Raw genomic sequence first — 26,727 nt, forward strand, 5'->3', positions numbered from 1 at the left:
AGTAACTGATGCCTTTGTCCTTGCAGTTGTCAGTTTACCAGTCTGATTCATCACTCTGTAGCATGCTTGGGGGTTATGCAGAGGATAAAAGGAGCAATCTGTTATCAGCTGTAATTTGCTTTTGGGTGCCAGGTTTCACAGAATCAAAGAACGTTTGAGGTTGGAAGGGACTTCTGAAACTGACTAATCCGACTTCCCTGCTCAATGTGGGGTCAGCTAGAGCAGGTTACCCAGAACCATAGCCAGTCAGGGTACGATTGCCTCCAAGGATGGAGATTCTCTAAGATTTCTGGGCAACTCGCTCCAGTGTTCAGTCACCCCTAGAGTAAGCAAGTTTTTTCTTGCGTTAAATTAAATTTCTTGTATTTCCATCCAAGCACATTGCCTGTTTTCCTTTCATTTGATACCACTGTCTGATTCTGTTTTCTTGCGATCCTCCCACAAGACAGAAACATGGATAAAATCATCCCTGAGCCTCCTCTTCTCCAGGTTAAGCTGAGTTTTCTCAACCTCTCCTCATATGTCAGTTACTGAAGTCCCTTAATCATCTCTGTAGCTGTGTGCTAGACTCACTTCAGTAAGTCCATGTCTGTCTTGTGCTGGAAAGTCCAGTATTGGACCCAGCACTCAGATGTGTGTTCCCAGCACTGAACAGAGGGGGTCACCCCTTCAACCTGCTGTTCCCAGTGCAGCCCAGGAAGCTATTGCTCTTCCTTATCAATGAGGACACATTGCCAGCTTATGTTCAACATTTTGTCCACCAGGACCCGCAAGTTTTTTTGGCAAAGCTGCTTTCCGGCCTGTCCTGGTGCCTGGAGTTATTCCTCCTCAGGGTCAGGACTTGGCATTTCTATTTGTTGAACTTCATGGTCCTTGTAGGGCCAAATTTCCAGCTTGTTAAGCCCCCTCTCAGTGGCAGCCAAACTGTCCTATGTATCAGTTTGGCTGGAAGCTTCCTGATCGTGCAGCCTGTCCAATTATCCAGGTCATTAATGAAGACAGAAAACATTACTGGCCCCGCTGTTGGCCCAGAGGTTTACCACTAGTGACTGGCTTCCAGCTGGACTTTGTACCATTGATGATAACCCTCTAAGCCTGGCAGTTCAGCCAGTTTTCAGTCCACTTACATAATCTGTACCTCCATCAGTTTGTCAGTAAGGATGGGATGGGAGACAGCATTGAAAACCTTACTATAAAGTCAAAATAAGCAACACTCACTGCTCCCCTCGGCCACCCAGCCAATCATCTCAACATAGAAAGCTATCAGATTATTTAACATGATTTCATGACAAGGAAGCTCAACACAGAGTATTTTCCATCTATATCAAAAGATGACTGAAATAGCCTTTCTGTTACCTTGCTAAAATCCTTTCTAAAATTAGATTCTTAACATATAGACCACTAATAGAAATTTAATAAAGCTACTGCTAATTAACATCCAGTGCCTATCAGTTATGCTGAAGTAGATCTTGCCAGGCATCCTGTGGTACAGGATCTGCAAATGAGTATGGGTGTGTTAAATACAAGGTGTTGTATGGAAGGGTCTGGAGATCAGAGTACTCATTCAATCATGGAATGACAGCAGAATTGAATCTCATCCGAATTGCCTACAGGTCTCTCTACTGACCCAGCGGCTATTTTTAAAGTCCCTGATAAATCCACCAGTTAGTGTCATTTTTAGCTCATTTATTTTTGTGTCTCTGAAGAAAGAGGCTGATACTCTGGATTTCTTTTCACATGAATCTTTGAATTTCAGACAACCTATTGTAGGAATTTGTACCACAAAGTATGAATATATTTTGTAATGAATCTCACTCACTTGAGTGAGTCTGCCTTTTCCTTTCTTGCATTGCAGTGATATAAAATACCTGCTTGGCAACAGCTCTGGGAGTTAATAAAGTTTCTGTGGTAAACTATGAGAGGCCTGAGAATTTCAAACTAAAGTTATTGCACCAGTAACTCAGAAAAGCAATTCCTAAAACTTCTGGCACATTTATCCAGAGGGTTAGCAGTAGCACAGAAATGGAAATCATTGTTGAGAGCCACTGCATACTTGGAATTAAAATCCATCAGTCTTCTGAAGCTGAGGAGAACAATTTTCATGACATATAGATGCTTCTGTGTTTTATAACAAAAATTAAATCTGGGGTGGTTTTTCACTCTATTTGTAGGGAAATTCGTATCCTTTAATCCCTATAATATACCTAACTTGGGATGACATCTAAAGAAATAAAGCACACAGAAGGTAGGCATTTAAAATACTCTCAATGCTTTATTAAATTTCAGTAAAAGCATTATCTATTTGGGGGAGGGAGGTGGAAAAAGAGTGAGGATGCCAACAATCCTTTCTTAAGTGGGAACCTCGAGCATGGAAGATGGGATGTGGAAATGAAGATACCTGTAAACAAAAATGGAACTTAGCAGTCTAGTTTTACTCTTCTTGCTGGAAAAGAGAGGTAGGAAGAAACCTAGTAAATAATTAAAAAACAGTATTTGATTTTCTAAGTTGCAAGTCGAGCTGCATTAGCTGTCAGCAGGGTCTTTATGCAGCACTTGCTTAGGACTTTTCCGTAGATCCTTAACATTGCTCTTAGCAGCTTCCTTACCTGCTGGGAATTTTGTCCACTTCAGCGGAGTGTGATGACACCATCGTGTCCCTGATGAGACACACAGTGCAACTGACTGTGGAGCAAAGAAAAGTCTCCTAGCTGGTAGCAGTACAGAACTACAGAATCATAGAATCATTTTGGTTGGAAGAGAGCCCCAGGATCATTGAGTCCAACCATAACCCAACTCTGGCAATAAACCATGTCCCTAAGAACCTCATCTACCAGTCTTTTAAATACCTTTAGGGATGTTAACTCAACCACTTCCCTGGGCAACCTATTCCAATACTTCACAACCCTTCCCGTGAATAAATTTTTCCTAATATTCAATCTTAACCTCCCTTGGCACAACTTCAGGCCATTTCCTCTTTTCCTGTTACTCAGAAGAAGAGCCCAACCCCCTCCATGCTACAACCTCCTTTCAGGCAGTTGCAGACAGCGATAAGGTCTCCCCTCAGCCTCCTTTTCTCCAGGCTGAACAGCCCCAGTTCCCTCAGCCGCTCCTCATCAGACTGTGGATTCTTTGATAACGGCTGGTTTTACAAGACACCAGTCCGGACAGGGATACATGAGAAAGATTTATCTCGCAGGGGCAAAAGGATGCTGGGGCAGGAATTAGCAGGGCTCATTTGGAGAGCTTTAAACTAGACTTGAAGGGGGATGGGGTTGTAGCTGGGCTTGCGTCATTGGGGCAGCACCCTGGAGTTGATGAAGACCGGGAGGCCTCCCATCCCCCTAGAGTGAAATCGGCCCGCTCTCTGAAATGCCTGTACACCAATGCGGGCAGCATGGGGAATAAGCAGGAGGAGTTAGAAACCTGTGTTAGGGCAGGAGATTATGACCTAGTGGCAATTACGGAGACATGGTGGGACAGCACACATGACTGGAATGTGGTCATGGATGGCTATGTCCTCTTCAGGAAAGACAGGCCAGCCGGGCGTGGTGGTGGAGTTGCTCTTTAGGTGAGAGAGCAACTACAATGTATTGAGTATTGTCCAGGCATGGATGAGGAGCAAGTTGAGAGTCTATGGGTGAGAATTAAGGGGCAGGCTGGCAGGGCTGATACTGTTGTGCGTGTCTGTTACAGGCCACCAGATCAAGATGAGGAAGTTGATGAGACCTCCTACAGGAGGCCTCCTGAGAGCAGCCTCACAGTCACAGGCCCTGGTTGTGGTGGAGGATTTTAACTTCCCTGATGTTTGCTGGAAGGGATACTCAGCCAGCCAGCCACAGTCCAGGAGGTTCCTCCAGTAGACTGATGATAACTTTCTGATGCAAATGGTGGAGGAGCCAACTAGGAGAGGTGCACTGCTGGACCTCATCCTCACTAACAAGGAGGGTTTGGTTGAAGCAGTAAAGGTTGAGGGCCGCCTTGGCTGCAGCGACCATGAGATGGTGGAGTTCAGGATCTTGTGTGGCAGGAACAGGATAGCAAGCAGAATTGCAACCCTGGACTTCAGCAGGGCAAACCTCAGTCTTTTCAAACAGTTGCTAGGGGAAATCCCATGGGCAAGGCTGCTTGAAGGTAAAGGGGCCCAAGATAGTTGATTAGCATTCAGGAACTGCTTCTTCCAAGCTCAAGATCAGAGCATCCTGAAACGCAGGAAGTCAAGGAAGGGAGCCAGAAGACCTGCGTGGTTAAACAGGGAACTGCTGGGCAAGCTCAAGTGGAAGAGGAGAGTTTACAGATCATGGAAGGAGGGGCTGGCCACTTGGGAAGAATATAAGGCTGTTGTCAGGGGATGCAGGGAGGCAACTAGGAAAGCTAAGGCCTCCTTAGAATTAAACCTTGCAAAAGGGATCAAGGACAACAGGAAGAGCTTATTCCGATATGTGGCAGATGAAACTAACACCAGAGGCAATGTAGGCCCACTGATGAACGAGGTGGGTGCCTTGGTGACAGAAGATACAGAGAAGGCAGAGTTACTGAATGCCTTCTTTGTTTCGTCTACTCTGCCGGAGGCTGTCCTGAGGAGCCCCGTACCACTAAGGCCCCAGAGAAAGCCGAGACAATGGAGGAGTTTGCCTCAGTTGATGAGGACTGGGTTAGGGACCAATTAAGTAATCTGGACATCCATAAATCCATGGGTCCAGATGGGACGCACCCGCGGGTGCTGAGGGAGCTGGCTGAGGGCATTGCTGGACCACTCTCCATCATCTTTCCCAAGTCTTGGGAAACGGGAGAGGTGCCTGAGGACTGAAGGAAAGCAAATGTCACTCCAGTCTTCAAAAAGGGCAAGAACAAGGACCCAGGTAACTATAGACTGGTGAGGTCAGCCTCACCTCCATCCCTTGAAAGGTGATGGATCAACTTATTCCTGACACCATCTCAAGGCATATCAAGAACAAGAGGTTCATTAGGGGCAGTCAACATGGCTTCACCAAGGGGAAGCCTAATAGCCTTTTATTAGAACGTAACGAGGTGGATAGACGATGGCAAAGCAGTGGACGTGGTTGATCTTTATTTCGGTAAAGCATTTGACACAGTCTCCCACAGCATCCTTGCTGCTGAACTGAAGAAGTGTGGTCTGGATGATCGGGTAGTGAGATGGACTGTGAACTGGCTGAAGGAAAGAAGCCAGAGAGTCGTGGTCAATGGTGCAGAGTCCAGTTGGAGGCCAGTATCTAGTGGAGTGCCTCAGGGGTCAGTACTGGGGCCAATATTATTCAATATATTCATTAACGATTTAGATGAGGGAATTGAGTGTACTATCAGCAAGTTTGCTGATGACAAGAAGCTGGGAGGTGGCTGACACGCCAGAGGGCTGTGCTACCATCCAGAGACCTGGACAGACTGGAGAGTTCGGCAGGGAGAAATTTAATGAAATATAACAAGGGAAACTGTAGAGTCTTGCATCTGGGCAGGAACAACCCCAGGTTCCAGTATAAGTTGGGGAATGACCTGTTGGAGAGCAGCGTAGGGGAAAGGGACCTGGGGGTCCTGGTGGACAGCAGGATGACCATGAGCCAGCACTGTGCCCTTGTGGCCAGGAAGGCCAATGGCATCCTGGGGTGTATTAGAAGGGGGGTGGTCAGCAAGTCGAGAGAGGTTCTCCTTCCCCTCTACTCTGCCCTGGTGAGACCACATCTGGAATATTGTGTCCAGTTCTGGGCCCCTCAGTTCAGGAAGCATAGGGACCTGCTGGAGAGAGTCCAGCACGGGCCAACAAAGATGATGGAGGGAGTGGAGCATCTCTCTTATAAGGAAAGGCTGAGGGAGCTGGGTCTCTTTAACTTGGAGGAGACTGAGGGGTGACCTCATTAATGTTTATAAATACGTAAAGGGTGAGTGTCAAGAGGATGGAGCCAGGCTCTTCTCGGTGACAACCAATGATAGGACAAGGGGTAATGGGTGCAAACTGGAACACGGGAGGTTCCACTTAACTATGAGAAGAAACTTCTTCTTAGTGAGGGTGCCAGACACCAGAACAGGCTGCCCAGGGGGGTTGTGGAGTCTCCTTCTCTGGAGACATTCAAAACCTGCCTGGACGCCTTCCTGTGTGGCCTCATCTGGGTGTTCCTGCTCTGGCGCTGGGATTGGACTGGATGATCTTTTGAGGTCCCTTCCAATCTCTGACATCAGTGAGAGACTGAGAGAGCTGGGTCTGTTCAGCCTGGAGAAGGGAAGGCTGAGAGGAGATCTCATCAGTGTTTATAAATATCTCAAGGGTGGGTGTTGAGAGGATTGGACCAGATTCTTTCTGGTGGTGTCCAGCAATAGAATGAGGGACAACAGGCACAAACTGAAGCAAAGGAGGTTCCATCTGAGTATGAGGTGAAGCTTCTTTACTTTGAGGGTGCCAGAGCACTGGAACAGGCTGCCCAGAGAGGTTGTGGAGTCGTCTTTTCTGGAGACATTCAAAACCCACCTGGACACATTCCTGTGTGATCTGCTGCAGGTGAACCTGCTGTAGCAGGTTGGTTGGACTAGATATTCTCCAGAGGTCCCTTCCAAGCCCAACTATTCTGTGATTCTGTGATCCTTTTCCCCCAGGCACTTTCCAGCCACCCTGAGCCTGTAGTACTGCCTGGGGTTGTTGTGACCCAAGTGCAGGACCTGGCACTTGGTCTTGCTGAACCTCATAAGTACAGGGGCTGCAATTTGGGAATGATCCATGGTTGTAGCAGGCATAAGTGATGGTTGGTCGGTGCAAATGTCATGCATATGTTGTTATATTTCCTTTTGGAAGTGTTTCTTCACTTGGTAACACGCACATTTTGTCATATTTCTGGACTAGGAGGTTCTTGTTATGGATACCAGATAAACTGTGGTTTCTTTTGTTCAGAACATCTGTTTCATTTCCATTGTCCAAGAAAAAATGTCGCCTTCTACACAGCCCACGTACTGGCACAAATCCATACGCTCAGAGTGACAGGGGAACTTGATGAGGAAACGTTGTAAGAGCAGTGAAAAATGTATTGCCCCTGACCCGTTATGTCAACCAGAAAGTTAGTCTTCCTCAAAAATGCTTAATATTGGTGTTTGAAAGCAACTTAAGGAAACATACTAAGTTTTTGTTCTCATCTTTTAAAAATGGCAGCTGGAGCTGTAAAGAACATTTCGTAATCGGCTTTATTAGACCCCTGTTGTCTAGTTTGGGTCCAGCTGACCAGTTACAGTTCACTAAAAAGAAATCTTTTTTCACTGGTGCTGCATTTTTTCCTGTAGCAGAAGAGAAATATGAAGCAGTGGATTAGTAGGGACTGAGTGACTTTACAGAATCTCTTGTGTCTGGTCGTGTTTATGGTTAGTGAGTAGCCATGGAATAAACTGGGGTGAAATGAGTGATAGGCTCTGTATCGCTGCCGGAGTAATACACACCTCGTGGGAGGCAGACCTTCCCAAATGATGTCAACAGATGGTTTTACTGACAGCCTGTCCCCAAGCATGAAAGGTGAAATGGGCATGTTATCGTACAAGTGTTTCATTCCTTAAAGTTTTCCTTGAAGATCAGAATTTCAGTATAACAGGGAAAAAGCTTACATTTTTACTGTCTGTCATTAGACATGTCTTGCTGAACACAGAACATTTGAAAGTTAAATCAGAGGGGGATGTGTAAGAGCTGAGGGTCTACCCATAGTTCTTGTGCTGCCCGGTGAGGTGTTTTGGGTGGACCAGCAGACCCAGCTGGCCGCAGGTGAGAAGGGGGACATCAGAGTCAGCCAGGCCTTGGTGCCTGCTAGCACCTCAGAGAAGAAATTAAGCTTATACAGAGTTCTTGTTCTCATTTACTCCTAGCAGCAAGCTAAGTTGAAACACTCATGGAGTGGGGATGTTAGGCTCCGGGGCTGCCAATCCAGTCTCTTAGTTCCTTGATTTATTCGGTGGGAGTGTTTGTTTGTTTGTTTGCGAGGTGGTGAGGGAAGGAGTGCAGAGGAGGAGTGTTTTAGTTGTAGTGCTTCATGCACTCGTAGACATTCCAGCCAGCTCCATTAGAAGCAAGGCGTGTTACCTCAACCAGTGACGCGGTGCTGGGAATTACAGCTATTGCTCAGGCCCTGGAGACTGGCTTATTGCCGGAGTGACTAAGAGACACCACGGTGAGAAACAGGAGGAATAGTATTTAGAGGGGGTGTGCACGTATACTGCAGATCTCACAGCTTGCCTTGCAAAGAAAGTTGGGTTTCTTTTAAAAAGCAGGCAGACATCTGTGAGAAATCCAGAAGCACAGAAGTGTGACAGAAGAGAGCAATAAGCTACTATTTAGCTGGGTTTTCCACATCTTAGCTGGGTGGAAATCTTGGCGATTAGAAGCGTGCTTTTGCAAAATCCATTGGAGGGAAAGGCTTTGACCATGGGACACCATGAGGGGTGTGAGGTTTGGGGTAGAAGGCACGGGGTGACAAGCCACTTGTGGAGCTGCTGCTTTGGAGGATTTGGTGCTTGTAAAGTAGCCTTTCTTACCACTCTTCTCCTTTGTTCTTTCCTCTCGCTGTATGATGAGACCAGATGGGTGTTGCTTCAGAGGAGAGTTGGACATCTAGAGAAACCATTTCGAATCTCACTGGAGTATGTTGCCAATGGGAACAAGAGCGTAGCAGCTGTGGATTCCTTTGCGATGAAGAACTGCAGTACAGGTAACATTTTATTGCTTCTAGCTCATAGCGTTTTGGTGCCTTTTTGGAGGGGAGCATGATTTCTGACTGTTACAGAACTCTCACAGAATGAAGGCATCTTGTCAAATCAATCTTTTAAATTAAAAAAAAAAATTCCCTTCCAAGGAAAAATTTTTTTGATGTTACCTTAGAAGTTTTTAACTTCTTAAACGATGCAAGTTGTTTTTAGTATAGTTTGTTGGTGGGTTTTTGTTTTTTTTTTTTCCCTTTGGAAAGAATTTCTAGGAAAATTTCATTTTGGGAAAACCAAAGCAGTATTCATCCTGGCTTGCCAGATGCCTATCATTTCTGCATCAGAAAGCAGAACAGATGAGCAATTCCTAGACAGATAACTTGCAAGCCATCTTTTTGCTGTTTCTAGTAACAAATTTCATGGTTATTTTTTTAAACAACTGTGGAAAACTTGGTTATAATAAAGTATGCCTTTCTTTGGCAATGTTCCAAAGTAGTTATTGCTGAGTAACCCTTAATAGCTCAATGTGTGTGTGGAATTTTAATGATGGGCAACCTTAATGGGGGTAACTTTTTAAAATATGAGTTCTGTTATCAATTCCAGTGTGTGAATTTAGTGCTTCATGCCAGAGGCAGCTGCATTTTAGTTCTACCGGCTTTATGGATCTTCTGAATCATACTGAAATCTTTAGGTGGCATGTCAGTGAAGAACATTATTACTTATAGCACTTAACACATTACCTTTCGTCCGTTTTATTTATTTGGAGTACTGCTGAGTTGAGCTGCATGTCCTTCTTTCAACCTGTCTAGGACAGGGAAATTGCTGCAGAATATACATTACTTCGGTTATTCACGTTGCTCTCCACAAAGGCCAGTTGTATTAAGGGGTTTGTTGCACTATCTGCACGCAAAGGTGTTCTCTAAGTTCCAGCTAGGAACCACCTGACGTTCTGCCGAAAGCACGAGGCATGTTCAGACAGAATGCTCCTGTTCTGCTGCTGATGCTTGGAGCCTGTCTTGGTATCTCTCTCAGGCTGAAAATAAAGTGTTTCAGCTCCCCAAAACAAAGTGAGCAGGACAGGAGTCATTCAAATCTACAGTGCTTTGGGAAATCAGAGCAACAAATATTACCACAGACGGCGGGAGATACTCAGCTCCCATGAGGGTCCATGGATGCTCCTCTTGGGAGTACTTGAAGGAGAGCTGTAGGTGAAGGACGGTTGGCTGAGGGAAAGGATAATGTTCTGCCCGTTCTGCTGGGCACCCATTTGCAGATGACAGATGGCAGTTGCTGAAGCTATTAAGATACATTGTGAGAAAAAGAAGGAACAAATCTCCCATTTTGTCTACCGATTTCTGGCAGTAGGCTACTCCCCTTCTTTGCTTACAGGACACGGTGTATGAATAATACCAGGAGGGAATAAAACCACTTGTTCTTTTTCTGTTTGTTGAAACTGCCAAGCGTTTTGCACACAGCTGAAGATGCGGTGCTGTGTCCTTTTACTAGAAAAGAAGGTGATGATGAGCAGCCAAAGGTGGCACCTTAGGCTTGGAGGATATAGGGAAAGCAATAAGAAAAGATTAATCTAAACCTGATTTTTCTGCAACTGTTAGCCTTTGGGCAGCTTAGCTACTTGGGTACCTTGATGTCACTGAAGCACCTAAAACATGAGTGAATTTGGGAAGGAAACATCTGAGAAACAGTAAGAAGCTTCAACCTAATTTTTCTAAGCCTTTTAAAGACCATATACACAACTTAAAGATAAATAAAGGCACGTAGACAATCTTAGGAAATTAGGCTACCATTTCCGTAGGTGAATACAGGTTTGGATCTAAATTAAATGCCAAGATGTGAAGAAGGTAGAAGTTTGAAGTTGGGGTTTGCTTCTGAGCATTGGGATTTCCATTTTTTGGCTTCTTTAATCATGGAAAAGATGAGATTTTTATTGCGTTTGAACTGAAAAAATAATAGCCTCTTTAGGATTGAATGGAAAATTAAGATTTAAAAAAAAAAATTCAGATGTGGATAAAATTCTTGATTCTTTTTTATTCCAAATTTAAAAATTCTAGATTGATATACCATCTAACTAAAAATGGTTGAGTACAAACATAATTCTATCCTTGCATTGTCTTCATTGTACTCTGTATTTCCCTTTCTTCATTTAGCAGTGCCGCAAATTAGAAAATCAAAGGGCTTTGTCACTTGAATATCTTCGCATTTCCAAATTCCCATCATACAATCGATCTTGATTGGGTAAAGATTGATAGAAAAAAGGAAAGCCCTTGCAAATTGAGGGATTTCATTTGGTTTTGATTGGAGTTGGTTGGTTGGTGTGTTTGCTTTGTTGTTGTTTTTTGTTTGTTTGTTTGTTGGATGAGGTGTTATTGTTGGGTTTTTTTGTGTTTGTTCGTTTGTTTGTTTGCTTTTTAATGCTCAGGATTGGCCACAACTCTATTTGCTTCATCTCTTCTCATGTCTGTAGTTCATCATCAACATACTCCATCCCCTGACTTTAATTCTTTAAAGGCTTTTTAGCACTTGATAGGTGCTAAGTGTTTGGGGTTTGTTTGGTTTGATTCGGTTTTGTTGTTGTTTTGGGTTTATTTGTTTGTTTGAGGTGGGGTTTTGTTTGGTTGGTTGGTTTGGGATTTTGGGGTTTTTTTGGTGGGTTTTGTTGTTGTTGTTGTTGGGGGTTTTTTTTGTTGTTTTTCACATAAAGTTTCCTGAACCATATAATTACTTTCAATCAGAAAGCCCCTGCAGTCAACAGAAAGGCTGCTTGGACTTCTATAGGTTTTGGATCAGGACATGAAACAGGTAGCATTGCCCATCATCCCACTGCCAATTGACTTTCAGTTGCTGTCTTAAATGTGAAGCAGACTGTGTTTCTGAGTAAAACCTATGCTATTGATTGTGTGATTTTGTTTCTTACAACTTACTATTTAAGTAAGTGCAATATCCAAAGCAAAAAAAAAAAAAAAATTACAAATTGCAGAGAAGTAGTAAATTAATTTAATAACGTCAGTTAAGAATTCGTTCCTTCTACGAATAAAGTAGTTAGTACAGTGGCATTTTATAGTTGATGGTAATTTCTAGTAATAAAAATAGAGTTCATTTCCTAAGTAATGTATTGATTTATTAATGATATTTAATGGGTTTCTTACTCATTTTGTACTGCAGTTGTGAATTAATTAATTTGCTAACTTATTTCCAAAAGTCTTAATTAAAGTACTTAATAGTGAGCACAAGTAAATGACAAGACATTGTTTTACTTAGCAATGTTCGATTTCCCAGTTCTAAGTAACTTTTTAAGTAAGAGGCGTGGACATCAAATGCTTCTAAAACATGTTAAAGGTTTAATGTCGCTCCGAGGCTGTTTAAAACAGCTATTTCAGACACTCAGCCTGTCCAAGAGGAAGCACTTAGCTTTCAAGTTTTCAAGCTCAGTAAGCAACATAAAAAACATATTTATTTTGGAGTGTGTTGTGGATTAAGTTAATGTTTCTGTCCACTCAGCTATATCTTTTTTCAGTACATACTGAAAGTACATAGGAATACACTCATTATCTTCAGAGCTGGTAAGCAGTTAGTTCTGTAATGATGTCATGGTTATAATACTTATGCAAAGTTAAGGTTGTACTAAAAGCAAAATCCTTGATCCAAAGCAGACGACCTCTCAAGATAGGAAAAATTTTGAAGACTTAAAGGTGGTTTTACTGGAGAAAAAAAGGCAGTGGGGGTGGAGTACGCATATGGACTTGCAACATGTATGAAGAAATATGGGTAACTTCCAGATAGAATTTTTCATGATCCCATTTGATAAATAGTCGAGCAAGAGATTTATGAATCAACTACAGGAAGTCAATAAGGGCTTTGTCCAAACAGGATTACTTATGTATCTGAATCACTACTAAAATGATGTTTTTGTGTATTCAGACAAAACCTGAATATGTATCATTCCAGTTTTCCCACATATTCTCGCTTTTGCAGTTTGTCTTATAAATTAATTTGCTGACAGGGTGCTGTGGTTAACTGAACTTAATGAAGTACCAGTGAGCCACTTTTCAGAATGAGTTCTGGATGCTTCCTACTGGAAAATTGCCTAGCAAAGTTAACCTCTTCCAAACCAAGAACTGAAATAGTATCAGTGTATCCAGTGGAACTGTAAAACAGCCCAGGCTGGAATCAACCTCAGAAGATCATCTGGTCCAGCCTTTCATGGGGAAGGGAGTTTGGGTGAGATTATCTGCATCCAGACCAGCTGTATCTTCAAAATGTCCCGTGATGGGGACTCCACCATGTCCCCCTGTTCCAGTGAATGTTTGTTCTCACAGTAAAAAATTTAAACACAGGTTTCTAATGGAAGTCCAACATAACACACAGCTAATTGGGATGTTAATAATCAATTAATTATAAATGTTGTATTACTTTTAAGAAAGTTTCACTTGAGTAAAATTGCCATATGTTTACAGAAGATTTGTGAAGTCAATATTTTTTAATTAATTATTTGCCTAGTTGTGGCTATGGGGCAGAGGAGAGAAGACATGTACCTTCGCTGGAACCAACAATGTCATGTGATATGGTCTGGTGATCCACCACTGCTCCAAAATTCAGGAGATGGGTGAAAAGGACAATGAACACAGTTAGGATTGTGCCAGGGTTATGAAACTGAAAAATAGACGTTATTTAAAAAAAAAAAAAGGTAGTCTTAAACTTTAGAAATAGTTGTCTCTATTTGAGGTTTTGGACCAACATATACCGTAATACCTACTTGGCCTATCCAGGTCATTTTTATGTAAAGGAAGCTGGAGAATTTTCTTTGGTATTAATACCATGGTTAAGGAGCTTACCAAGCCACAGGATAGATCCAGTGCTAATTGAGGTCAATGGGAATTTTATTCAGTATGTTTGGATTAAGTTCTGAGTAGCCTTAATTTAAAAAAAAATAATAATAATTAGGCAGATTGGCTGCATTTTCCTTGGAGTGGCCTATACTATTTATACAGTTCCACCGAGCTGTTTTTCCTGTGAATCTAATTTCACTAAGTAGGCATTTGGAAAAGCTTTACTATTTTAATATTTGCCTCCAAATTCTTTGGCAACCACCTTCCTCCCCATTCACCTCTGTTCTCCCATGAGATATGACTGATTATTCTGACTTCACGTTGTGTGCCAAAACCCATCTCTAACCTGATAGTGTTTTAATGCTGTAAGGATCTTGTGTTGGAGAAAAAACTGCTTTACAGATGAGTGTGGTGGCTGTAGTGAAGCTAAATCGTTTTAAGCTAATTCCAAAGTGAAAATTATTTCACTTGTGAGTTTGTGCTCGTTTAAGTAAAATAAATTTAATGCACTTGTTATGGAGCTTATATACTACTTCATTTTTCATTTTCATCTTTTAAAAATTAAGTTATAGTAATGCTGGGAATAAAAAATTAAGCAAATTTAGTCTTAATATTGCTTCTAGAAGAGGCACAGTAACTCAATTAGTTTCTTACAGTAGTTTCTTACTGTAGTTTCTTACAGTCATGAATTAGTGATTTAGCATTTCTGTTACTGACTGTGAACACCTGCTTCTTGTGGAGCCAAGTTTAGACAGTTATGGTTTTGTTAAATAATTTAATCTATTTAAAACATTAGCGTACTCACCAAAGGAGGGGTGGGAAACGAACCTGGATGACTAAAACATTTGGTTTTCATAGGTCTGTCGTGCCAGTGTGTTGGTCAATGGGACGTAGTACTCTGAGATATTTGGCTTTTTTAAGATATGAGGAGGGATATATAAAGAAGTGTTTTATATGGTATAATAACGCTTGTAAAACTGGTCTTTAAAATGGATGCATTCATACAGAAGGTGGAAAGGCTGAATTTTGCCACAGAAGGATGGAATTTGGGTATTAGACAGTCTTACCAGAGGGGACAGTTTCATCTGCTCTAATTCTGAAAAACACAGGTGACTTGGGATAAGAAACAGAATTGAGAAATACCAGCCTTTAAAATTCAAAGCATTAATAATCAAAAAAGAAGGGCCTGTTCATAAGAGGTACCAGGAGCTGCTTGAGAGACACTGCAAATCCCTCAGTTCCTCTACCAATGTTGGCAGTTGTGGCTCTTAAGTACTTTTTAACACCTTGAAGAATTGGCCAATACATTATCTTTTTAATGCTGTATATGATTTTTATACTGACCTTCTCCCTTAATTGAGGCTTATTTCAACAGGGGAGCCATTGATTCAGTGAAAGAAAATGAACTCTCTAATCTGCTTTCCCCAAATTGAACTTATTTTTATTACTATTAATTGCTGCCACTTAGTTCTTGTGATGTTTTAACTACTTGGATTTATTGAAACAATCATAGGATTCACTATTATCACTTGAGAAATGGGAGGACACTGATGATTTATGGGTGACCCAATGATTTTAAACAAGTATTACTCCAGGTTCAGTGATTTATGCAAGCTCATCTGTTGCACAAGCAGATGATAGTGTCTCTCTCCCTTTCTCCCTCCATAACAAGCCCTTACCCCTGCAACAGAGGGAATGCGGAACCTTGATTTTGCTAAAACAAGGTCAGGGGTAGTTTTGCTCTGAGCTTTGTTTTACATAGATGCAGGAAGTTCACTGTTAACTGTAGGAAGGGCTTTTGATTTAGACAGGACTGATGTTTGAAGATGTTAAGACCTGGCTATGCAACTTGATTCCTGTTTGTGAGGAATTGCAGTGGTCTTTGAGAAGAGGTGAGAGACAGCAGGGAAACTTAGAAAGTAAGAGCAGAAGAGGGAGATGATCAAGCAAAAGGGAGGGAGTCGGACTGTGTGAGCAAAAGAATAAATGAGAGAGGGAGAGGTGAGGAAAGGAGAGAAAGCGATAAACCAGTAACACTGAAAACAAATGACAGGCTATCAGGCAAGAATAATTGGTCTAGAAACTGAAAATGTTTAAAGAATTTGACCAGTTAGAAAGTGATTGGAATAAACACTTACAATCCAATTAATTAAGTAGAGCAATCAAACTTGATCAGATAGCCACTCAGTCAACCAGACTGAATTAACTAGATGGATAATCTGTTGAATCAGCAAAGAAACCAATTGAGATTGAAGGGAATTCAGTGAATTGTGAAAACTGAATTTAATGCAAAAGGATTAGACAATTAACATTTACAATTATCAAATGAAAAGATAAATATCTGGATGTTCAGGTGAGTGCTAGCCCGTTTTTCTGGCATGACTCATGAGAGCCTGAGGGGCACTGGTGAGCAAAATCATTTTTGGAAGATGAAGAACAAAAACAAGGAGAAGATAGGACAAGAAGGAAAGAAGGTTTTCCGTGTGTGCTTCCAGGTTGTGGAAGATGAAATAACGCCAGCAGCAAGAACCTTATTTTTTGAAGGCCTGCATAGGTATCGTACACACCAACACTGGACTCTGAGGTACTGCTGCTCTGTAGCGGTGCAACACATACAAGATTCAGAAAACTTATATTTCCTCCTCTTTCCCACAGTGAGGACTTCTTTTGATTTTGGCTCAGGGTACTTCTATACCTCAGGGCTTATCGTCTGAAGTATTCAGTTTCAGCTTTTCTCTGTCTGAGAGGTCTTATTGCAGATCTGCCCCAGTCTTGCTATAAGACCCTGTCCAGCTCTTCCCTTTTCTTGTCCAAAACCTCCCTTCTTGTCCAAAACCTGCCCCAGGGAGCCCTGCTTGCTTTGGACTGCTCTTCTGTTTTTGTGTGTCTACTGCAGCCAGCTTTCTTAGCAAACCAACCGCTGCACCAAACCACCAACATTCTTTAATAATTCTGCACTGTATCTGTTATTGGAGGGGTATGGCACGTTGGTGCCAGCAGTGGTGGATACAGTGAAGTAGACACTCTGGAATAGAATAATTAAAACCAAAAAGCCTTGACCTTGTAGTTGCAAATCAAATCCATAATACATAAATAGAAATGCCAACTGACTAGACCTGGTACATTGATTTTTCCCTGAAAAATTTAAGAGTCTGTAACAGGGGACCAAAATTTTCTGAAAGGGAGTGCATGCCCTTTCAACAAATGAGACTCCTTTATGCTGTATTTGGAAACTCACAACCTGTAGCCACACATCAGAATCTCGGTCGAGATCATTAAACCTGTGTGTTGCGATTCTTTTGCTTTGAGATAATGAAAAATGTGGGGAAAGAGAGGATCTTTCAAAAGCTGCCAAGTGACTTAGGAGCACAAATTAATGGGAACCATGTTCCTTAGTCCCCCAGGAGTTTTCAAAAGTGCTGTCATTACTGAATTTTCCCGAGGCGTGCCTTCCACCTGTGTGGATGAGAAAGGACAGACACTGCGCAGTGCTTCCATGGAGGCAGTTTTACGGAGTCCCTCCATAAATGAAGCATGCAGGGCTTTTATGAATCGAGCCTTTGAAAGCCTTGCTAGTAAGGCACATTGATCCAGAAGTCACACAGGGATGGCAAGATCTTAAATTACCCGTCTGGTTTTATTACATGAAAGAAAATTTAAGAATACTTTTACCCCTCCTTCTTTAAATGATTGCCAGCTGAGGTGCTGAAGTTTTGTACAAATGAGAGGTTGTAAGCACTTAAATGAGTCGGCTGGGTTCTGGGGCCAGTTCCAGATTGAATTGTGTTGTTCATGGGGTCTGATTGACGGAGTATCAGCATATTTGTAAGTGAAATAAGAGGTTTGGCAATATTCTTCAGAACTACAAGGAAATACAATTTAGTCAACTCTTACAGAGCGATTTATCATGTTCCAAAAATGGTATCAATGGTGGATTTTTCATTTTATGTGAATGAAGATGTCCAAAGCAACTATTTTGATACCTCGAAACTTTGAGGGTTAAGAGACAATCTGTCTGGTTCTGTGAGATGATGGGTTGCGGCACACTGGGATCTGAGCTCTTTCGGTTGATTTGTGTGAGCCACAATCTAGAATAAATGATTTTGAGGAGACTACAGCAGTGAATATTCCATGCTCTTAAGCCTAAACTATGTACCCTGTTTTTAAGATGCCATTTAGGGCTGTAAGCAACAACTGCATAAATTGAGCATCATGTTATACAGCACAAAAAAAAAAAAATGCAAAGGATCGAATTTCGATATTTCTGTAATATTATCAGTGTTGCTATTGATTTAGAGAAAGTTACTGTTGACTCTTTAAGCACCTCATGGAATAACAGTGTGTGTACATCAGTTTGTGAACATATGCTGATGAAATCATAACGAAAAGAAAGCTATCGTCACTGTAAGATCAGAAACACTAAGTGTAAAGTTTCGGCAATAGTGTTAACTCATCAGGCGCTTTTATTGTACACATCAGTAACAAAACAGTAGTAAAGTGACTCACCTGTCTAGAAAAATTTCCAAGTCACTTAGACAGCAAATTAACGAAAGTGTTTATTGCATGTGAGGTGTTTCACAAAGTAAAAGAAGTGAGTAAACTATGAAGTTACTTGGGTGGAGCTTCTGCTAGCAAAAGCCGTAAAAGCACATTGCGTGTCATCCCATTAATTGCTGGAGCTTTGACTTCTTGAATAAGCTGTCTGTATACAGTTATCAAAACTTTTGAAAAAGGATAAGCCTAACAAGATGTTTGATAGGAACATCACTGATTTGGACTTCAGTTTCTTTGTCATTGCTGGATTCTTCACAGCCAAAAGAAGAGTTTGGTTTGGAAAACAGAAGAGTTAGGTTTAAGTAATAGCTGTTCTTTCATTGTAGGTCAAGGAGGCTTGAGCCGATGCTTACTGTTTGCAATGGTACATACTACTATACAGTTACACTGATTTTTTAAAAAATGGATTGCAAAATGCATGTTGTACAAAGTATATTTTCTAAAAGTATGACTTTAAACTGATTAAGACAAATGAGAAATGCAGAATAACCTTTTTGATCTTATGTTGGAAAAAATTTCTACTCCAAGAGATGTTTGACCTGCTCAATGACAGAACCCGAGGGAATGTCAGGAAGATGTGCCAGGGGAGGTTCAGGCTGGACATTAAGAAAAGGTTCTTCACCCAGAGGGTGCTGGAGCACTGGAACAGGCTCCCCAGGGAGGTGTCACGGCCCCAAACCTGACAGTGTTCAAGAAGAGACTGGACAACACCCTCAGACACATGGTGTGAACTGTGGGGTTGCCTCATGCAGGGACAGGAGTTGGACTCGATGACCCTTGTGGGTCCCTTCCAGCTCAGGACATTCTATGATTCTGTGATCTTTGCACAGAGTGGTTTGCAGAGATCTTCCATGCTTACAGTGTTGTCTTCTGTTTTCTTCTAACTTCATCTTTGGAGCACCTCCAACTTCCTCTGCTCCCAAGTGAAATCAGGCAATTTCTCTCAATTGGGCAAGCCTATTTCTCCTCGTAAAACATTCCTGCTCTAATCTCATCACAAAACCTTTAGGGCAATTATTACTCCATTATAAGTTTATATTGTAAAGAGTAGTCTTCATCTTAATTGTTGATTTGTAGAATGTGGGCTAATTTGTGACTTCATGTAGCTCCCCTTAAATTATAATAGATGTGTCCACTTGCTGCTTCTTTTGCTAACAGTACCAAACATCAGCAGTGTCTGTAATGCATTACAGTTGTCTTTCTCAAGTATAATAGCAGTCAGAGCATTCTCTGGTTCATATTATTTTTTGACTTTTCAAGTAAACAGTGCATTTCTTTCCTGGACAATTAGGATAATTGCTGAAATGGAACTGAAGTGTCATGACCGGGCAGGATGCCACCAAATGGAAGTCAGTCATGCAAAATTTCCCTTCCTACACTGCAAGCCCACAGTGATACTGTTCTGTAAATACTACAGAGGAGTTTATTACTGTTTCCATTTATTCACGTTGCTGCACCATCTCAGAGCAGTACTCACAGGTGAGTCTGGTCTGTGCTGTGCACTGAGTACAAGCAAAGGACAAAGAAATGAGATTGTGAATTCCTTAGCATGCATATTACAAAGGCAAGCGACAACAGATTAATAAAGATGACCAAAGCCCTTTGGCTGGGCCGCAGTGAGTGAGCATTAGATTAGCTGACACCTGGGATGGAATTATTTGGGTGGAAATGGAAACAATTTTAAACAGCCTTTTCATCCATCTTAGAAATGAGAGACAAGTAGTGAGTGAACAGAGGCAGGCCAGTTGTGGTGGCAACAATAACCAGCAGTTTACTGGTGGATCTCTAACAATTTTAAGTCAAGGGATTTGACTGATGCAACAGGAAAGAGTAGACTTGCCGTCAGCTTTGAGATTTTAGTTAATGCCGGGCTCTGCCTAAGCTGGGACTGTGTTGGTATAATTGAGTGCTGTCACTGGGGAGTTTTCTTTAGAATATTACACTCAGTCCAAAAGTTACTGGGGCAGAGAGCTTGGTCATGGCAGAGCTTCCCTGTTTGCCTGAGGAATCTTGCTGTACTTGTGTGGGTTTTACTAAGTGCCAAGTGCCCATAAAGAGTGCGTAGGAAAGGCATTAGATGAAACGAAGACAGTTTCTTTTCCAGTTTATAAAGCCGAGCAATGGATTATTTCTTTGACTTAATAGTGTATAGGAGAACTCATTTTAACACTTCTACATTCTGCTGATGCTGTCTGCTCTTTTTAGCATTTGAACTAAGGTCAGAAAATATTTTCACTGGATAGGAAACAAAAAAGGGCTCTCCTAAACTCCAACTTGCAAAGCTAATTCCCAAGCAGTTCAGTGCAATTCTCAGCCTAGACCTCAACTGAACTGTCAGGAAATAAAATCTGTATAATAAACCAGTCATCTAATTCACGACGTCACGGGATTCAATCTCCCTAGGCAAGATTTAGTTCAGACATTCAGATGCTTTGTTGTGTGAAGTTAGACAAGGTGATATTCATCTTTTGTGACTTCAGCGATCTGAAAGTTAGGCATCATGTCAAAGCCAGTCTCCAGGGTCCCTCTGTAGTCAACAGAGAGAAAACGAGGCACTTCAGAGAGCAATTCATTCCACCTTTAACATCATAGCATCATCAGAGTGTCAGGAAGGGGACAATGCTTTGCTTGAAGAATTGTAGCCTGGAATTTCTAACAGAACTATCCTTTTAAAACCGATGGGTACTTCAGTACCTGTAATCTATAAAGTCTGCCCACCAATTCCTCACTTGTGAATTAATAGTGTCAGGCAAGGAATCTTTAACAAACAGATTCTCTATTGAATGTCCTCAGTGCTCACTGGTTAGCTTGCTAAACAAATCATTTTATAGTAATTATTTTGCAGGAGTTTATTCAGAGTCTGTTAGGATAAACCCTGAGAAAAATTAAATGGCTGCTGAGTGCAAGATTAATAGTGCTATCCAGGAATATTTTACAATACCAGCATTACCAAAGCAAGCTTCATTTGTGCAGTTTTGACAGGATGCTTCCAGTCAGACCTAGAAGCCTCTCTGCACTAAAAGCAAAGGCACCAGCTGTTCTGGGAAACCTGTATAAGCCGGAAATGTTTATCCTCTCTAGATACTTTATGAATGGGGATAGAGAAGGAAAGTAAATTTCTAAAAACAAACAAACAAAAACCCCAGTCCTTTCACACAGAAGAACATTAATCAAGAACAAAGTGCTTGTTGGTAGCAGGGCTATAGCCAAGAGCCTTCTAATGGAGCCCTGTAGATCGTATTGCTTTTCTGCATCCTCACAAAATCACTTACATGGAAAAGCTTTGATTTTTTTTGTTGACCACATTCCTTTTATGGGAGACCTCAATGAAGGCTTTTTGAAAAATCTACTTAAATTGAGTTGCTTTTGGACACTGGATCACATTATGCTTTCCACAGAGTGGTAATAGAAGAGCCACCTAGTCTTTTCAGTTACTTCCTTACCAGTAGGTGCAATTCCCTCTCTTGCATTATCTTGTTTATTTTTATTACCCTTGTGAATGACTCTGTCACTTCTGCTTAAGCAGAAGCAGTAACTCAATCCCTTAATAAAGCCTTAAACAACATTGCTGCTAAATGAGGTTAAGATCTATATTACATACAGCATTTGCCTTGAACCTTAATCTGTCCTCCTTCTGCAAGGATATCTGGTTACATTCAGGAATTAGTCATTCCAAATCCAGTTTCTGGAGATCATTGAGTTCCAGCCTAAATTTCAACTGACTGGACTTCTTAGGCATGATATACCATGAAGAGTCATGTCAGGGAATTTCTATTCCATTACATTAGTGTAATCAATGTTTCTTCTTTATTGAGAAAATGTAAAACAAAATGTTGCTTTCTGAACAGAAAATTGTACCGAGTTTTCTTTTAGTTATACGTGCATTGTGTTTTAATAATTTTTAATAGTATTCTGAAAAAAAAAAAGCTGTACATAAACACACCCTTTTATGTCCATCTTTGATTTAAAGAAAGTTCCCTCTTGTGCAGTTTCAAATTGAGACAGAATTTCGTCTGAACTTTAGCTTGCTTGCATTCTACATGTTTTAGAAGCAGACTTGAGCTGAATCTCTCAAATAAAGACCAAGCTGTATTTACAAGTTTTCCCAAAGCTGCAAAGGTGATGAGAGTTAGCAGTCCGATGTCCCACAGTATGCACTCTTTAAAAAGGTAAAGGGACATATTCCCTCTTCCATAATTTTATTTGCATGGAATAATAAGAATATTATCACGTATTGGAATTTTCTCACATATTAGAATGATACATTTTAAAAGTGACTAGAACACAGCCACTGAGTTGCTCCTCTACCTTGTAGCACCACTGTATTGTAGCTTTTCTCCTCTTGCCTTTGGGCAGGTCACAAGAGTCTGGAAGATGTTTTAATGCAGCCCAGAGAGCAGCTGCCATTTGAAAATGAGGCAAGTTAACATAAAATCCCCGAGTAGGTACGAGCTGTTGTTCTGGTCTCACCTGTCTGACTTTGCCTGCCATAAATCAGGGAGCACTCACATGTGCTGCTTCATCAGCAGATCCGGAGGGAAAGCAGCCCTGAGCAGATGGAGGCAATAACCTCTCCTGCCAGTGCAGCTGGAGGAGGATGTCCACCTGCAGCCAAAGGCACTCACCTGTACCACAGCCACAAATAACTCAAATAACTCCAGGATCTTGTTACCGTCCAGTTTAATTCATTAGTGTTGACAGCTGTGAGCTGGAGTGTTGTTGCTAAGGCTTAGAGCCTTGCATGGCCTGGGATTTGTGCAGGGCAATACCTTCACCTTGTGAATTTGTGACTGCATAGCTGAAAGTACTGGGAGTCTGTTGACTCATGGAGGGTAACATCCATATAAAATCTTAAGAGAGGAACTCTGCCTTGTTTGTAGTAGTTGGGCTAAACACGTCTAACTAATCTCAGGCCCCTTCTGTGGCATTTCTTGCTGCAGTTTCTTCAAGCAGCAAATCTATATTGTATTGAACATCAGCAAAACTCAGAGCTGGGCAGTTCTTGAAAGCACCTTTTTAGAGAAATAAATCACGTTTCTAAAGCACCTCTCCACCCTCAAATGCTTGTCCACTAAAAAGAAGCTTGGGTCTGGACTTGGTGCTGGTAGGTTTCTTTTGCTATTTTCCAGTACAATGAAAAGCAATTTCCACTTGAATTTTAGAAATCTGAGCAGTTATAATAGTATAAAGTACGCTAGTGACAAAGTCTGGAAGTAATTTTGGTCGGCAATTGGAAGTCTCTGTTCATAATCTCATCCTAAAACTGTAACAGATACTCAGTGCTTCACCTACAGAAAAATTAATGACTTGCACAGCATCAAAAATTGTTTGACACCACATATACATTGCTGAGTGAAGTTAGTGATTTATAACATTGCATGTGAGATGCTAATATCTAATTTACTGCATTAATCAGTGAATGCCAAATCAGTTTGCAGATTGCATGCGGATCAGTTTAATCTGTCACTTTAATTGTCAGTGAAATTTTTAATGTCGAGTTTACATTACCTGTTTTCCATACTGCATCTGCAATAGCAGCGTAGTACCTCCATAGCGCTCACGTGAAACTGTGCAGGCTCCATGGTTGCTTTTCACTACTCTCCAAATCTGAGGTTCTATCAGTTTAGTCTGTGTTTTGCTAATATTTGCACGTTTTAATACATGCCAAAAATGGAGAGAATGTTGTCAGTTCTGTCGGTGCTAACATGGTAAAAAGTTGTGTCTTTGGTGCACTGGCTGAGTGGGTACACTTCAGGGGACAGGACCAAGCTGCAATGACCCGGGGCTTCCTCAGACAAGATGCTGCATTAGCATGTGGTAATGACTCACGGGACTCTGTCATCTTCCGTGCTTCTCATTAGCAGTTGGTGATACACTCAGAATAGCCTTTCACTTGAGAGCCTCCATGTGTCACACAAGGGTAAGCAGCATCTCCATTTTTATCCTACATTTGTTAAAAATGCAACTTAGAAGGGAAAAAACTACATTTTAATACCTTTTCCCTGGACTTCAGTTTTTTGTTGTTTTTTTTTTTTTATATATATATATATATATATATTAATTTTTTTATTTGAAACAGTGTTAAAAGGCATAAAATAAGGATGAAAAATCTGAAATGAAACAAATTTTGATAACAAATATCCTGCAGCTAACCAATATTTTATTCCAGGTCAAATAAAATCTTTTGCAGTAATGCTGAGCAAATGTTTTTTTCTTCTACAGGGGACATTTTCATTTTAGATAGTTCTTAAAAATGAGATTTTTTTTTCTGTGCACACAAATATATGTAATTTACATAGTGCTAGTTCTGAACAATAATGGAGCCCCATATCTGTCTTTCTGTCATGGGCAGCAAGATGGAACCTTGAAGAAGTGAAGAGACTTATCCAAGATCACAGCATAAGAGCCAGTTCGGAAATCCTGATCCTCTGATTCCATATTTGATAGGTGGCATTTCTGAAGGTGATTGATTTGCTCACAACTCAAGGCCCCTGCACACACAAATGGAGTGCTGATTTGACATACCTCAAAACATGGTGCTGGGCTGCTGTGTTTTGTCTGCTTTTCACTCAGCCCTTGCTTATTTAATTTTTTCTTCCTTTTGTTGGGTGGAGGATGCCAGGGTTTTTATTTCCAAGAACACCCTGAATGAGCTTGTAACTTAGTTATGGTCCATCTGGAAGAAGCCTAGTGACTGCTGAGATACCTTTAACTTCTACTTTTTGCTAGCAGAGATGAACAAAGTTATCCAGACATCCGCCCAGCAGGGTTGTCACTGAACCAAACAGGAGAGCGAGGTAAAATAGACATAGGATGGATGAGTTCTCACAACGTGGAAAAACTTTGAACTGTTACTGTCTGTGTTGAAACTGCTTCATACACAAGGGGGCGATAATTTGGATTTGCTACCCTGTATTCGGCAGGTCTTAGTTTGCTCAGGTATCCTACTGTTGTGCTGAAAACCTTTCAGAAAACACAGAGGTTGTAGCCCATGAACCTGACTGCCATGGACATAGAGGCCTCTGAGCTTTTTATGTTACTGCCTGTCGAACAGTGGATCATTGATTTTATCCATATGAGATGCTAGGGCAAGGCACTTTTATCATCTTTGTGATACCTCGTCGACAGACTCTTTAAAATTAAATTGCTCACTGAAAAGCAGCGGTCATTGCCTGTAGGGTAGGAAGGAAGGACACGGTCAAAGTAGCTTTGAGAGCCTTTGCTGGAAGTGCTGCTGTGTGAGAGTCCTGCTGCTGTTTGTCAAGAAATCCTGGAAAAGGGAGCAAGGCATTTTTCCTGGTTCAAGTACAAATTCCAGGGCAGTTGATTTTGTTGATAGGATTTCACCAGACTTTCTGAATGTAGATTCCCCATGCACTGTGGGTTACACTCCAGGCTGTGAGGTAGTCAGTGATGTGAGTAGTTGCCCGGTGACATTCATTATAGCTGGTGAACTGCGTCCACATCCCATTAACTTAAAGCCCCAGGAGGGCTGGAAGTCAGGTATTTTAACTGTTCTCTTTGTAAAAATATATAGCGGGTATCTAACACCTTTGCACTTGGTATAACTTAACTGTACCATGGAGAGGAACATGGGCAGCTTAAGATGAATGGAAGTACAAACAGCAACCCATGGATCACAGTAAAAAGCAGGAAGACTTTGTGTTCCCTAAGATGGCTGACTTTCCCAAGATGGCTGCTGCTTACCTAGAAGGCCTGATGAAATGCGTACTCATTATTTGGTCTTTTAAATTGATGCTTCAAGACCAAGGGTAGACACATCTAAATATAAAATACCTTTTAGGTCTCCCCTAATCTGTTTTATGGCCAAAAGAAAGTTTAGTGTTTCTTTTTTATTATTCAGTGTGTTTATGCAGTTTGTGCTGTCAAGTGAGTCCTGTCCAGTACACCTTGTTAAGTGTAACCCTCTCCTAAACTGCTGAGGTTTTTTTCCAACATTTCCTTTCAAGCTGCACCACAGTCCAGTAGATCTTTGGTGGAAACTATACAGAATTTCATTATTTCCTGAAACTGATTCATTTTTCTGTCCTCTTCATGTCTTATATGTCTAATTATTTTTTGACTGCAAGTCAGTCAGACTGCATGGCTGAGTTGGGTTCTGTGTTGGGTTCATGTCATTTCCAGGTGCTCTGCTTGTCCTTCTGGACCTTCCCATAATTATTTATGGCCAGTGTACTACCTCTGTTTGCCCTCAGACCAGACTAACCCTATTTCCTTTGCAATAGGGCTAGCAGACCCTGTTTTATATTCTCTTTTTATTACTTGTTTTGTACCCAAATGTTTATGTTTTCTAGGTCTCGATGAAGAATGAGCGATAAGCTGTGTGTCCTCATCTCTATTTTGTATAATGAATCATTTTGCAGTTATAAAGGATTTAGTTATAAAGGATTTGTCTGCCAGGAAGAGGTACATTTGCATTGTAGAGATAGATTTATCTGGAATCAACAAGGTGTTATGCTTTCCTGAAAGCTACCTAGCTGGGAGAAGCATTTTACATAGTAACAGCATCAGAAAATTTGTGAGATTTTAATACTGTTGCTGATGATAGCTAAGAGATTAATTAATGGCCAACTGAATCAGTTAGCAAAATGGAGGGGAAAGGGCTTGGAAGAACCTTGAAGGGGAGCTTGCA

General features: G+C 41.3%; 1 protein-coding gene across 1 annotated transcript in view; it reads left to right on the forward strand.

The window, feature by feature from the left end:
- Nucleotides 1–8,561: 8,561 nt before the first annotated feature.
- The window catches only part of LOC136100169 (ALK tyrosine kinase receptor-like), a 106,905-nt gene continuing 88,739 nt past the window's right edge, over nt 8,562–26,727 (forward strand). The window contains exon 1 of the mRNA XM_071805915.1: nt 8,562–8,684. Coding sequence (XP_071662016.1) covers nt 8,666–8,684 — 19 coding nt within the window. The 5' untranslated portion in view covers nt 8,562–8,665. The remainder of the gene's footprint in view (nt 8,685–26,727) is intronic.

The sequence above is a fragment of the Patagioenas fasciata genome, chromosome 3 (assembly GCF_037038585.1).
Source record: "Patagioenas fasciata isolate bPatFas1 chromosome 3, bPatFas1.hap1, whole genome shotgun sequence".
In the NCBI taxonomy this organism is placed as follows: Eukaryota; Metazoa; Chordata; class Aves; order Columbiformes; family Columbidae; genus Patagioenas; species Patagioenas fasciata.